Here is a 15,454-nt window from a genome sequence, read left to right as displayed (position 1 = left end):
TAAATTGAAGTAATGTACAGAAACTGGTTTTATAATTGCATTTCAGTAATTGCAGTAGTAATAAAAACAGTGGTGTATGAAAAAAAACACCTGATTAAAAATTCAGCAAAGTCCATATTTAAGCATGCTAATTGCTCATAGAAAAAAAACCTACCTTCGAATTTGCTTGCCTGCATTATTTTGGCAACACCTAACAGCCTTGAATGGTCTCTCGGGAATGAAACAGTGATGCCACATTTTTCTTTCATCGTCAAACCAGTTGGAAATGACTTGTTGGCAAGTATATAATGTGTATTCCATTTGCTATATAAGCAGGTTGTCCTGGCAATGACGTCAGTAAACAACATGCATTCTTTTAGTTAATTGATCAGTTTGTGTTATATAATTTAAACTGATGCTTACTACAGTGACACAATGTATTATAATGCATGATATTTGATTAAATATTTGTCATCACTGACAGTCATGTGCTCAGTGATGCAAACATGGACAATGTGGCACAATATGTTATAAACAACTAAGAGATCAGACATAATTTTCCAGTAAATAAGTAAAATAAAGCTACAATGGCACGTTGCGGAGAGGACAGAACTCCATCAATGCTGATTTTCAACAGTAAAATGAATGTGGTCACCCAACCACTCAGGTCAAGGGGGATTCCCAAGAAATGTTGGGGGGGGAAAAAAATTATGAAATGAAATGAATGTTAAAAACACGCCAAATAATTGTGCAGATCATATTTTAAACTACCAGCTGAGATTGTGTCATTGGAGCGTGATTGGAACGTGGATGCCATTAGTCAAAGACCGCTTCAAATTGATTGCGTAGTGGTCTTACCACGAGAATGTCACAGGAAAGCAACAACGCTCAATTATGTTGGAAATTGCAAGAAATACACATCCACAAAGTCTGATTGGTATGAAATGTCAGTTTATTTGCACTGAGAAGCGAATGGTGGATGGCTATTCTTTCAGAACAGTATACAGACTCTCATGACTACCCAAAACAACACCCATTTTTTGGAATCGCTTCCTTTTTTAAATTGACATTCTCTGCCTGTGACCTCCCAGTGAATGCTGACTTATTTTCCCCATTATTTTGTAAGTTGATGCTGCTTATAATTACTTCTTCCACCATTGTTATGGCTTTCTATTCTGCTTATTATGCCGTACGGCACACCAGCTGTAGGCTTCAGTCCTGTACAAAATGTGCAGTATGTGCGTCATGGCCTGTTTTTTTGTTTTTTGTTTTTTTTACCAGGCTAAAGTGATGCCATGATTCCCAAGGTCAGCATGGTTATGCATGTTTAACACCCGATAGCAAGGGGGGAGGTCCTCAAACCTCCCAACAGATAAGACAGTCATGGAAGTAAAGCAATTGACACATTTGTTCATGCAGACTTAATTGATAACGTGTGTATCTCTCGTGTCACAGAAAACATAGATTTTTTCGCCGGCAACTTAGATAATGAAGTGGGGGTTTTTCCAACTATATAACTGGCCATACAAGAAACAATCTGTCATCCTTTTTATTTGTGGTTACATCATTAAAAGCCAGATTTAAGTGCAACTAAAGTGATGTGGACAATTCATAATCACATTGTTCCATCACCACGGACGTCTGAAAATAGACATCCAGACAGATGAGCGCTGAAAATCAGAGAAAAAAAGAGAAGAAAAAAAAACAACTAGAAAGGAAATCGGTGCATACCTCTGCCAAATCCAAATTACATTATAACAATCCCCAAATGTACACCTACTCCACGTGCTTAATTTTGGTCACGAAAAACCTTTAAATGATTTACTGTTAATCTATCCTATTTCAACCAAAGACTGTTAAATCTTAACTGTTTAGAAATAATTATCATGTTCATTCTAGTGAGCTACGACGTATTTAATGATAACCTTAGTTCACTACTGCCTAAGTGTTTGTTAGCAAACATTGTAACTCGTCCAAAAGGCGCTTGAATATATTAGAGGTATTTATCTCTGAAATTCAGCAAATGTATTCCGGTTATTGGATTCTTCCGTGTTGTTCAATAACAATGAAATAGTAAAAATTCAAAATGTGTCTTTGTTTTTGCATTTAAAACCGTTTACACGTTTCTTTCATTGAGCTTGAGCGCCAGTTTTGTTTTTCTTTTTAAATGTTGACTCTCTCCACTGTAATAATTCCAGTTTTGTGACTCAGTGTAAATATTTGCAAAACATGTCATGTGGCACATTTCCCGATATTTGCATGGTCATTTTCCCTGAACATTTTTCTTTAGCATAAACAATATGCTGCACGGAATCCTTCCTCACAGTGTTGTTTGGAAACTTTCTTTGGTATTTGCAGGGTATTAGTATTTTATTTGATGTCTACTTTGACGTATAACGTTCTTGTCGAACGTATTGTGATATTTGCATGATCATGCCTGCATTAACTACATGTAGCTGAAAAACTATACAGTGCAAAACCTTGCGTCACAAACAACAATTAATTTACTTTTATGCGACACTATCTCTTCTGTTCCTGACCTGCATAGCTGCCCTACTGCGTGTGCTCCACCCTAAGTAAACTACTTCAAGATAGACTACATTACCAAGGTCTGCAGTGAAGTAAAACATCCTAACGAAAGTTGCGTTGTATGAAAAATGAAGCAGGTTTTTATTTTTGTCAAAATGTTACATATTGATACACTGAGAGATTCTGATGTACACTGTAGTGGTCCCTCAGCTCAGTGAACTGACAAGATGTTTTAGATATGTGCTTTACTTGATTTGCAGACTGGTATCGTCAATCAGATCATTATTTTTTTGATAGCTTTGGTATGTCCTGGCCACTGATTTCAGATTCTTATTTTGTAAACCTAACAAATAACCCCAAATCCTAAAATGTGTGTCTGTTGTCCAATCTTGCATTATACTTCAGCATTTTATTATATTTACTGCAAATAACAAAAAAAAACATGCATTATGGATTGAATCATTTCTAACAGTGTTCATTTTAGAATATATGTCTTATTTAATTACTTTATTCATGCCTGGTGATACATTTTGTTTTTACTTAACATTGTTTCCTCCAAGTAACATTATTGGCTTTCGACGGCTCACATCTTTTACCTGTGCCACCAACAGTGTAGATGGAATGCAGTTACTTCGACCTTGTCATCAGTGTGGCTTACATAAATGTTTAGTTTCTGTGTCAATAGAACACTAATGTACTACCAAAGCAATGTCCTTGGTAATTTTGGTGTGAAAGGTATCTAAGGTGTTCTAGTGTTAAGGTCAGCTACAAATATAAAATCTTGCTCAAGTATTTATTGTATCAGTAAACGAAGCCAATTGTTTGCTAAAGTTCAATCCCGAAAAGGTTAGATAAGCAATAAAACAACATATCAGCTTCTGGAGTATACCGATTATTATCATCATTTTGCAACACAATACATTATGATTGTAACAAAGTAGGGAGTAGGGAAATTGGTTTTGATTTAAAAGTGAGTGCATCTGTGCAAGAACAAATAAATGAGTCTCCATAAAGCTCGAAGCCAGGCAAAAAAAGTATTAAAAAGTTATGAATGCATTCAATGGTGCTGATGATTTGTTGTTTCTTTAATTGCAAAGTTTGGGCTTTAGAGAGCTTATACATGTTATCTGTCAATGCATTATTTATTGTCAAGGTAATGTAATAAAATTATAGAAAGAATTTCCAACTATTTACAATACCCTAAAGTTAGCATGAAATATTTTGTTGACGCACCAGTAAATAAAAACTACCAGTTGCCACTGCAAACGGCACATTTGCCAAGTTTTGAACCAAGTGTTAGTCCACAAATTGTTGACGTCTCGTGATTGGCTATTAATTCAACATAAATCCAGCCAAGCGACCAATTTGAGGATAAGGTGCAGACGAGCTGTTGTGGCTATGGTTCTTCCACATGCTACTGCGCAATAACCTCAGTAGCTTGTTACAGTAAATAGATAAATTGTTAAATTTAAACTGCCAAAATGTCTTGTTTCATTGAATCTTCATCCAGTAGAAGAGTAAAGGACAACAGCAAAGTAAGCTGTTTACATTAGCAGAGAACATTTGGCAAATTTGTCATCCCACATCTAACTAAATTGGGTGATGATTTCATAAAAAAGCTTTCCAATGGCATATGCTTAATTTCAATAAAGATATTGTGACAACAAAGAAATAATCAACCACAAACACATTTCCTTACTTTTTGTGCTGTTTAGATATTCAATGTCAAACCGACTAGTGTCTTAATATTTGATCTACTCTATTTAGCTACATTTGAAAAAGTAAATTTTAGAAATACTTTAGTCCAATACTGATGATCAGAATATTTTTTTTTTACGTGGTGGGGTCTGAAAACGATCGAGTGCCAGAAAACAGACAAAAAAATATTAACAGTTTATTGCAGGTTCCATCAAAAGTTCCCTATTCGCGTGCTGGTGTATACACGTGAAAAGCTAACGCCTTGAGTAAATTATTGATTACACGGGTCCTTGACTTTCCATAATAATACAGCGCGTTCCAGATGTTAATAAATGAGGACGCCCATTCTCCGTATAAGGTGATGGGCGGTCTGGCCAAACCCACTAGCCCAATCTGATTGGATGGTTGGTCTGACATGACCGTTTTTAAGCAGCCTCTCTCGATGCTCATTGGTTCGTGGACTTGGTCCGATTTAAGGGCATTATCCTAATCAGCAGCAGTGGATGAGTCAAGGGGGGGGGTCAAGGCAGAATCCTAAACAAGAGCTGTGAGCCTTGGCGTGGCACTCCGTTTCCTCACGAACTGACCACCACTGGCAGCGGGTGAAGAATGCTCGAAAACAAGAGAGAACGCTTGAAAACCTTCATTCGGAAGATCGACGAGAAGGCCATTGTCAGAATCAAGCACTACATGAAAGAGAGGTAAGCGGAACGAATGCTATCTACAGCCAGTGAGCATCACCCATAGAACAGATGCAACCATTGTCATTTCATTGATGCCTGCAAATCTCACTCTTTCAAAGAAGGAGTCTGATAGAATGGGGATCGATATTTTGAATTGCCATAAATTTGCAACGTGGAAGAGTCGTAAATACAAATACTGCTGCTATGCTAGCCAGTTAGCCAACCTGTGGTCTGAAGATGCTAAGACCTTTAAATGATGGGTCATTTCGGATGCTAAAGCGATCGATTTTTTTTTATCTACACGATGCTAAACTGGATTATTTCTGCAAAGTGTGTGTGCACACAGTCTTTAATTCATTAGCCTTGACCCCACGTCTGTTTTTGTAAACGTAGAAAGTGACGATGGTAAAATACGTGCAAGTAGTCAAATGATCGTTTTGTCATGTTTAAATGAAATGTATCGCTGTGTGACCATAAAGGAACTACGTCAGTGACTGTTTCAGTAAGTGACGACCATACTGACCAAATGGGTCTGATCTGCTGTCCCTCATGCTGAGCAATCATGACTTCATCCATCTCACTATATCTGGGTCAGATTGGCGTCACTATTTCTTCCTCTATATTCTTGGCAGACCAAAAAGACTGAAACATTTGTAAATCACCTGGTTAAGTCTTGCAGTCACATGTCACGTTGATAAGTGCATATGCACAGTGATCTTCTCCAGAAACTTCATGGGGGGGAGTTACGTATCAGTGGGCTTGTTTTCTAAGAAATTGGTCTAGATCTCATGAGTCGTGTCACAGGTGCTACGTGGTGTTATGCAGGCAGAGTGAAAGAGTTTGATTCTCTTGTAATAATAATATTGCCATTCAGATCTCATGGTAGCTTCTAAATGGAACAAAAGAGGATGAAAAAACGGCATGCTTGATTCCTGCGGTCAGTGCCGAACTTCAATCGAGGGATGTGCTCCAGGCTTGTGAAGAAGGTTGGATCAAGTTAGCAGGATTGTTTGAGTTTCCCACAAATCAGCTGGTCATAGCTGAAGTCATGTGTTGCCTCTGTCAAGGCAGGGCTAATGACCACTCCTTTGTTCTTGAAAAAGTGGTTGGCTGAGTTTCAGCATTAAAAAAACAATACACAGAGAACACCATCATCATGTGTTTGACACCGTGTGTCTACATTTCTTGATTTGAATTCATAATTGAATAGCCCTGGCGTACCTTTTTGCTCGTGTGTGCGCTCACTGGGAAGATTTGAAGAATGATCGCCTCTGTCTGCATTGCCAGTCCACATACAGGCAATGATGTGAGGCACTGCGTGCACCGGGCCGCATGACTTTCTCAGAAACACACATTGACTGCCGGTAATACATGCACACGGACGCAAACCTGCACACCAACACACACAGCCTTTAGAGGCTGGCAGGCTGCCACTAACTGCATTTTCTTTTTTTTTTTGGCCTTAGCAAGTAGCCGACTTCCCTGCCCTTCCTGTCTGCTCTGTTAAAGCTCAAACACTTAGGCTGGCTGGCATGTCCAAGTGCCCATTTCTGATCTAATGCTAAATGTATTTTATATTTACGTTGAACCAATGTGCATGTTCAGAAAGCCCAAATTGTGTATCAACACTGGAAGTCTGTAAATTCAACATTGATCCTGGTCGCTGTAACCCAGAATAATATTTTAGTTGCCTTTAATTTTCATAGTTTGTCATAGCCGCCCGTTATATGTGGAAGTGGCGTAATCACAGAGTTCAAACCAAAAGTGGGTACTTTATGGTTTTGCTCTACTTTTCTCTTATGCAATTTTATTTGGGTGTTTTTGGGAACCTCTACTGTAATTTTTCATCAAAGTGTATACACCTTAAATGTCATTTAAATATACTGCACCAAAGTTCTGGTTCACATCACAAAATACATTGCAGTCAAAAATACCCGCATCTTAAATGTTGGCCTTAAAACCTACCGTATATGCAATAACATTTAGCTTGAATTTAATTGGCATGAAACATTATTCTAGGAATCGAGCTGTAACGACGAGTTTTAAGCAAGACAAAACCTTTTTCTCCAGAAAATGGTAATCTCGCACTTTATTTATTTTTTCTTTTAATTTTTTTTTTTAAATTTACTAGATTTTCCAAGCTTCCCTAATTGGCATTTCTATTGTACTAAATTTATTAAATCAAATTCTTATTTAATTGGGTCATTTGAGGACAAACTTAAAAGTACATAACCCACCAAAAGGTTTGTTAACACCCCCCTTTCCCATCATTTACCACCTACTGCTATAACCATTTCCTTAACAACACAGTCTCTGGAAAAGACGAAGCTCATTGTGTTTTTCGGCCTGGACCCCAACCACCTCTTGTTTTTTCGGTTTGTCTCTCTCTACTTTGCATTTCAGCCTCTTTGCTTGTGTTAGTTCTTGGGTGTTGCTTCAGAAGGAAGAAAAAAAAAAGGAAAAGACCTTTACTCCCATTACATTAATCAGTCGATGTGTCTAAGTGCAAAAGGTCTCCCTAGTGTTGCAGACATGGATAGAAGCGAAGCGACGATACGGAGACGTGTTGCTCGTAATGGTGGTGCAGAGGTTTTAGAAAGGTAAGACTGGAAAATCACCAAGTCCCTATCTCTATGTGAATCTTGACGTGGTGGGTGGTTAATGTTTTTAAAAGCATGCCTGGGGACGTGTTTTATTTCGTTAGACTACTGTTGGGTTGCAGTTGTTAAAGCTTCAAAAAAGATTTCCATTTGATGTTTAGCAGTATTTCAGTGAGCTCAACGGATCAATTGTAAAGTGTAGAATGTGGTTCTCCTCAAGTAAAACTTCCGCACACGTGCAAATACATTTTTTGTGGTCTGTAGTCTGACAAACTAAACTCACATGAGTTTAGTTGTACCATTTTTGTAGTCTTGTGGAAACTGAATGTTTATTTTTCCTTATCGAGGGTAAATAGATAAGGAAAATGACACTCTCACTTTTCTTAGTTTCTTGTCATGTAAATTGTTCCTCTGTATGTGATTTGCATATTTGCAAACCAAATGCTCTTTGCTAATTCAATATAGTGAAGTCAGGAGGTGGCAGAGAGTGCGATGCAAAAACTCCCTTTTTTTGTGGATCCGGTTAACATCCTCCCCTTTCCAAACCTGTGATGATGCTCTTTGAATACCGTCTCTATTGGCCATTTTAGTTCAACCGCATGTCAAGAGGAAATGGAGCAGACAGACTGACAGAAAAATAATGTCTGTATGTTTGTCTGCGGACCTGGTGGTAGGGGGCGGGGCATCCACCTTATTTTTTTTCGGCTCATCACAACATTGAGAGGTTCTGTCAGCTGCTGAAACATGTGTCATAGACATGCCTTCAAGATAGAACTAGAATTAGCTCACCACTCCCAGCTTTTACTCGAATGGTTAATGCATAATGACATGGTCTGCCTCCCACTAAGGCTCCATTGCGCATCTTCCCTTTACCGCCTGAACTTTGCTCCAGATGCGGAATGTGATGCTTGGCAGCGCACATTCTCACCTGCAAAACACCAAGTGGTGGACAATTATTCATTTTAATTGTATTATAATTCGCATGCTGGCTCCTTTTGTAGGATTGTCCGAATGCTAGTCTTCAAATGTAATATAATCCCGTGGCACCACTCCTAGTTAATTATAACTTGACTGGCCAGTTTGAGCAGTTTATTTTTTTTTGCATCCACTTTACATTTGCTTTTTCAAAAGAACAACATATTGACATTTGTAAGTGAAAAGTTCAAAAGTAGTTTGTGTGTCCATTTGTATACGTGCACTTTGTGCTCTGTTATGTGTGCTCTGCTGCTTTATTTCAAGCTTGTTTGGCTTCCGGGGGGGAGTGGTTAGATTTGACGTCACTCTTACGGAGTGTCACACCACCACAAGCACATACGGTAGTGGCTTCTTCTTTCAGGGCACTCATACAAAACATAGCACAATGAAGACTGTTTCTTCCTAGCCGTAAGGATTACAATTAAATTGAGTGAAAATCTAGCTTTTCTTTTAAGCCAGATATATTTTAGGGTAGATTTGAGCCTTTTTTTCCCCCCCCGCAAGTAAGGGAAATGCCAACTGTCAGCAGGTATATGAGTTTTCGTTCATCAAAAAGGATTAAGTTTTCCAGGTAAGGTGGATGTCTTTTTTTTTTTTTTTTTCCCCCTTCTCACCTAATAATTGTGCACCATTTGTTGATTTCAATTCGGACTCTATTTTAGCATTGCAAAGACTTGTACATGTCAGTCAGTTGTTGTTTTGTTCCCTGAGGCTAGCCCAAAAAAGGACATGTGTGAAATTTAATTTTAAACACAGGTGTTGGTTTTCTGCATTCCCGCTTTAAGGATAGAATACAGAATTACACTTGTAGTTTTTGGAGAGCCTTTGTGATCTCCTGAGCTCAAGCTCAGTTCTCACCTGTACTTTCCCAAAAACAACTGTGCCGTCATAATCACCATTTGCGCAGCCTATTTCCGTAGGTGAAATTTTGCAAAGATTTTACACTTCACCTTTCACCATAAACACCGCATTAACTTGATGCAATAGAATGACGTCTCACAAGAGGAAAGTAACAACAACATCGGTTGTGAAATAATGGTTGAGACCACAAGAGATTGTAGATTCTGTTAATGGGTGATTTATTTACTGTACAAATAAGATCATGAAAAATGTGTTGGCTCCATCTCGTACATGCATATCAAATGGATTCTCCTATATCAAATTTGTCTTTTTCTATATCCAGCAGCTACCCTGTAGAGAGCGGTGGTGGCGGAGTGCCAGCCAAAGTTAAGAAGAGCAGGAGCACTTTAAGCAAAGACGGCATCAAAAAAGTCGAGGCCAAGAAGGCGTTGAGTCTGGAGACCGCTCAGCTGGAGCTCAAGGAGCAACACAAAACCCTCAGCAGACAGTTATCCATCAGGTAAGAATTTCAGTCAGAGCTACATCCAATAAAAATTTTTGAGAAAGTAGAATGCCTTAAATCACATGCAGAATGTGACGTGTATGGCGTCACAATAACTTGAACATGTATCACAAGACTTGAAGCTGGGTCAGGTTGTGACACACATAATTGCGCTGTTCAGGCTCACATGATTTAAATGTGTGTATGGGTTGCCCTCATGATATCATACATAATGAGGTTGTCTACATAATCACGAGAACATCATTCAAAAATGTCAAATAGTGTCGCGGCTAACTGAGTACATTTCTGGTTTATAAACAACTATACTGTATTTTTAGGTCGCAACCTTTGGACGTTGAATGCAGAGGGTTCGAAAGGACTAAGGCCAGCGGCACACAAAGCGTAAGTCCACCTCGCCTTTTTTGAAGTGTGCTGTTGTAATATTAGGAGGAGCTGTGCCTCTCTGTTGTTGGGAGGCATGTACAAACACAACAGTCACACTTGGAATGCCGCACAAGCTGAGACCTACAATTCACTCTGTGATCGCCTTAAATAAACTGCAAAACATTTCTTGCAGAATTCATTTACTGCAGTCTGTGGAACTCATTAAGCTTGTAGTGTGTAATTATAAACACTGGTCTCTCTGTAATTTTAGAGATGGCAATAGATAATTGAGCTTATAGCTTGGGCTGATGTTTAAATGTTATATGAGAAAAAGATGGGTCGAAGAATATATGGTCGCCCTTTTCTTTACAAAATGACTGATCATTTTTTCTTCTATCTTATAGAGTTTCATAAAGCACAATGCAACATTCCACAAGTTGTTTCTAGACATTCCAGAAAATGAAGACTTAATACATGGTAGGTAAACGTGAATCAAGAGACTTGACTCTGTATTAGAATGCTGAAATGTACCACTTTTTTTCCCCCCAGCATACATCTGTGCCCTGCAAAAAGAAGTGCCCTACCATGGTCGACTGTACATTACTAACAGCCATGCCTGTTTCCATTCCTCCGTTCTGCTCAAGGACACCAAGGTAAGCAGGCAGCCGGTTGCAAAATCAAAATTACAATGGCCTACCTAAACCTTTCGGGACCGATTTTGTATTTTTCTTGTTCTTTAATCTGACTTTCCCGTTGACACCATTCCAGGTAGTGATCCCCGTCTCCTGCATTCATATTGTCAAAAAGCAGAACACTGCTTTGCTTGTACCAAATGCCTTGTCAGTCCGCACCACAGATGGAGAAAAGGTGAGTTCTCCTCTTCAGACCAACGGAGCTTGTAATCACGTCTGCCAGTAGCTCATGTTCTGTCTGTCCTGTTCCCTGATATCTTTCAGTTCCTGTTTGTGTCGTTACGGAACCGAGAAGCTTGTTATCAGCTGCTGCGCTCTGTCTGTCCTCAAGTTGAGGTGAGTGGTCAAGGACGGCAGTATGCTTGCAAGTTAATCCAACTGTAGATAAATAACGCAGTGTGATGCAAGATACAAGACAATTTAGAAAGAAAAGAAAAAGGGCAGTGTTACAGACTAGCAAGTTTGTGCAGTACCGTCATCATAAGTGTGTGTTCCGTTTACAGGACCGCAGTGCCAACAGTAGTCCAGTCATCTCTTCTACAGAGCACAGCTATGACAAGAACAAACTGGTGGTAAGCAAGTCGTACCGTTGTTTTTGCTTTCTGCTGCTGCTGGGTGTGTATTGAAACCACTGGAGATGATTTTAATTCAGTCATGTCTTCTCCGTCATGCACAAAAACGCCATGTCAGCAGCTGTGTGCTGCTGGATAAACTCATTATTGTCTCTGTGTCCAATCATGACAGAACTCCAGCCAGTCCAGTCTGGATGGCAGCTTTGACCTCAACGGGTCCGAGTCGCAGTCGTTACAGGACCAACCTCTGGACAGCACAAACAAAGGTGAGAGGTTAACACTTTGGATAATATTTTTTCTATTCACATTGAATAAAAATACTTTGGCAAAAACACACATCTATAATTTGTTAGTTCACCATGACAATTAAAAATAACGCTTAGTTATTCTTTAAGATTTATTCAATCCACACTTATCACACAATTGTTGACTTTTGATTAGTGCAGATTAAGTCTGTGAAAATGTTTCTAGTAAAATAAGCAAATATATTAAATTTGTCAATTTTGGCACTTGGCTTGTAAGCATTTAGCAAGTAGCAACAAACTACTCTTCCTTGTTGGACTAAGTGAAAGGGACATAGCTGAGGCAACCATAGTTTCGCCTCAAATGAAATTACTAGACTTGACAAGTGAAAGGGACATAGCTGAGGCAACCATAGTTTAGCCTCAAATCAAATTACTAGACTTGACAAAGAAGCGTGAAAAAGTAGGAGAACAAGCAATCCGTAACCTGATCAATTTGGGCAGGTAGTGTGAACCAAGTCATTGATGTCTCGTTCTCTTTGTCTGCAGAGTCTGCACTACCCAATGAAAAAGAATCTTCTTTCAAGAGCCTGCGTGAGCCACAGAGTAACAGCTCATCTTCAGAGGACAATCTGCCTGTTTCAGGTATCAAAAAAAAAATAATAATTCCCACAATATTCATGGTTAACTGTTAGAATGTTAAAACGCAGTGTTTTTGAGTGCACCGCTTTATGCGTCCTGCTTTTGAACGCTCTTAAATAAATGATACCGGAAAGCCAAATTTAGATGCTGCTTGCCAACGTGACATTGACATTAATGTCGTCCTTGCATGTCTGCTTCCCCCCGCAGCTGCAGGTGGCTGGTGGGTTTGGAATGTGCCGGAGAAGGCCAAGTCTCTGCTGGTTCAGAGAGAGGCCAGCACCCTCAACACGCTGCTCTTTATCTACTTGATACTGTAAGTCTCTTTGTCTTCACTCCTTGCGTCAATGCTGTCTTCTTGCGATAAACTAAATCTGCTTCACACTCCTGCAAAAGGTTTTCGTCTTAGTAACTATTCGTTGAAGCTCTTATGTTTGTATCGTCTTATGTCACTGCAAACGGTTGATCAAACGTTGTTTTCCTCACAACATTTCAAGTTATTATTATGCCCACATAGATGGGTGTGAGTGTTTGTTTCAACTTGTCTCCGCTCCTCAGGGTGGTGGTGCTGTTGCTGTCTTCGGGCTACATTGGCTTGCGTATTGTGGCCCTTGAGGAACAGCTGACGTCACTTGGTGCATTGCCAGAGTTCACCCTACAGAGCGGGTAAGTTGTTGTCCATGCCAAGCACGAATGAAATGAATTGAGCAATGGTTAACAATACAATCACATTCAAATATAAAATGCTCTCGAAATGTAAATTTGATGCTGGGCTCGGCATAATGAGCAGATTCCAATTGCATTTTGCAAGTCAAAATTCACATTGCATCTCGGATAAATACATTACGGCTAAGAGATGTTTCTGTGGCAAGTTTATCTCGTGTGAGCATTTTAAGTAGGAAAGTCAACCAGTAAAATATTTGTTAGCTTCAGCCTTGTGTTCAATTCTCATGTTATCTTGTCATAGTTTTATTGCTTCAGGTCACTGATAATAATCAGCAAAGAAATGCTCCTCAAAATTAGAAAGTTTCTCCTCATTACCAAAATTGCTCCTCAATGGGGGAGAAAAAAAGTTATTAGGAGTCTTGTTATGACAAGTGAGACTTATGAGGAAATGAGTGGGTGGTTTCCTACCTGCAAGTTCACAATAACATAAAGTAAAGGGGAATTCTAAAAATTCTTCTGCCCTACACATGCTTGTTCGCTTACATCTTGGTGTGCTTCATTCTATTTTTCTCTTCTTTAGGTACCGCCAAGACACATAACACTCAGCGACATAAGGAGAGGGAGAATGACTGACTTGTGACTTGGAGGATCGCTTCCTGCTGAAGACTCTTCACGTGCTCGGAACGTGCACCCAAGACACGACACGACACGTCAAGAGAAAGTTGGCCAAACTGTGCAATTTCTGAGACAACTTTTTAACTTTAAGGGCTAAGCTTGCAGTAGTTTAAAACAAAAACAAAAAAAGATGCCACCACTTAAGTCACACAGAGCCGAGCCAAAACGCATGTACATCCTGCCTGGTTGCAGCGTGTCTTGCTGTGTGGACCAAAGCTTGGAGGACATGCGAGCGACTGTTCCACCTCTTCTTTCACTCCTTCAGACTAGACAGGGCTATCTATACCCGTCAGCATTAGCCAGCTGTTGTGCGCACCGCAGACGTCGCGCTGCCGCTAGCCAAAGATGTGCACGTCTTTCCCCATGGCGTTCGCCTTTCCTCCTGTCTTTGGAGGAACGTGTCTGTCTTATTGTAAATGTGGGTACCTCTCTTTTTAATGTCTTCTCCTCCTAACCTGCTGCGTGCTGAGATGATGATGATCAGCCCACAGTGGTCTCCTCTCGTGTTTCTTCTGTTTCTCTGTGTCTTCCTCTTCTTTGACGTGATTTAACAAGTTTATTGATCAATGCTCGGATCAGGTTGTCAGCAAAGTTGGACAACATGTTTGAATGTGTTGTCAGCAGAAGTTTTTGGACAGAGTAGCATTTCAACATTTTGAGTTAAATTTCGTTTTTTTTTTTTTTAGATACACCAATCATGTATTGCTAATGGTTATTGGGGGTCTACATGTAGGGGAACTGACTGACTACAAGTTGTCCCTTCCCTAAGTGCAGGACAACTCAAAACCGCAATTGTTGATAAGGTCCAAATTTCAATGGTAACAAAGAATAGCGCCACAAAATTTCAAACCATAACAAATGAGTATTATGCATGGCAAAAATGTCTTTTATTCCGATGTGCTGTTTTTAAAATCAAAGAAAATGTGTTCGAAAGAAAGAAAATATGTAAGTTGAAAGGAGCGAGTGCACTTTACCAAATGCGTTGTGCCTGTCACAATCCAAGACACTGGATTGAGTAGAAATGGCGAAAAGTTGTCTTTTCAGGTGTTTGTCCGGCGGTGCTAAGTTCTTTTGTTTGTTTCAAAGTGTATTCACTCAGGGCTGGTGGGCATGACCCACCAGGTAGATATTCCTTTGTCATTTCAAAGCCTAGTGCTTGTCACTGGGCTCTACGTCTTGACTTGGGTGCTTCTCCACAGACCCTTTGAGAGAGAGCTCGCCACTTTAGTAATTTGACTTTATTGCTTGACTTGATTATTTCTATGTAAGAGCCTCTCCCACCTGCGTGATGATGCACATATCCACGCTACAGCTCACACTTTGTTGTGGAGGTGCTCCTTTCCACAGCAAGGAGCAGATACACTGCATCACGAGTTACGTTTGCTGCATTAGACACACGCAGTACTGTCAGTTTCCCACCAGGGGGTAGCACACGCACACATCCACGGTCCTCAAGCAAAAATCCTGATGAGGGCAGAGTTTGTGTGGTTTTGCACTATTCAAAGTGTACATTTTGTAACAATTGTTAAAATCCTTAATTATACTATGGCTCTCTCTATATATATATATATTTATTTGCATTCTGTGTAATTCAAAGTAGTCTCTGTGAGATGACTTTGCTATTGTTGAAAATAAATCAAATGTTGCGAAGAACTGTTGTGTAATTTTGTTTCCCCCTCAAGACTTGTTTTCTTTTTTTCCCCCTTTCGCAAGAAACCAACAATGTAAGAGAGCCCCACCTTTTCACAGATGTCAGAAAAGATGCAGGTTTTACAATT

General features: G+C 39.6%; 1 protein-coding gene across 6 annotated transcripts; it reads left to right on the top strand.

Annotated features, from left to right (window-relative positions):
- The first annotated feature begins 4,636 nt into the window (after nt 1–4,636).
- On the top strand, nt 4,637–15,329 carry si:zfos-943e10.1 (GRAM domain-containing protein 2B). 6 transcript variants are annotated; one of them, XM_037249936.1, is made up of 14 exons: nt 4,637–4,907; nt 7,293–7,489; nt 9,651–9,824; nt 10,145–10,208; nt 10,595–10,667; nt 10,740–10,843; nt 10,959–11,057; nt 11,147–11,218; nt 11,386–11,454; nt 11,627–11,720; nt 12,246–12,341; nt 12,546–12,651; nt 12,894–13,001; nt 13,582–15,329. In XM_037249936.1, exons 2-14 carry the CDS (start codon nt 7,383–7,385, stop codon nt 13,598–13,600), a joined length of 1,185 nt encoding a protein of 394 aa, XP_037105831.1. In that variant the 5' UTR covers nt 4,637–4,907; nt 7,293–7,382; the 3' UTR covers nt 13,601–15,329. The 6 variants fall into 6 exon arrangements, with proteins under 6 accessions (XP_037105831.1, XP_037105830.1, XP_037105833.1 ...); XM_037249935.1 differs by having other exon boundaries at nt 9,648–9,824; XM_037249938.1 differs by lacking the exon at nt 7,293–7,489.
- The last annotated feature ends 125 nt before the right edge of the window (nt 15,330–15,454 follow it).

The sequence above is a fragment of the Syngnathus acus genome, chromosome 4 (genome assembly GCF_901709675.1).
Source record: "Syngnathus acus chromosome 4, fSynAcu1.2, whole genome shotgun sequence".
Classification (NCBI taxonomy): domain Eukaryota; kingdom Metazoa; phylum Chordata; class Actinopteri; order Syngnathiformes; family Syngnathidae; genus Syngnathus; species Syngnathus acus.
The sequence above is the reverse complement of the archived record's forward strand: the minus strand, read 5'-3'. Positions and strand labels throughout refer to the sequence as shown.

What these genes read in the sequence shown, in the direction of transcription:
- si:zfos-943e10.1 (XM_037249935.1), top strand. Translation starts at nt 7,383, where the DNA reads ATGTGTCTAAGTGCAAAAGGTCTCCCTAGTGTTGCAGACATGGATAGA. An exon ending in AGGCCAGCGGCACACAAAGC is followed by an intron (nt 10,209 to 10,594) that starts GTAAGTCCACCT and finishes TCTATCTTATAG; the next exon opens with AGTTTCATAAAGCACAATGC. An exon ending in TCTGGACAGCACAAACAAAG is followed by an intron (nt 11,721 to 12,245) that starts GTGAGAGGTTAA and finishes CTTTGTCTGCAG; the next exon opens with AGTCTGCACTACCCAATGAA.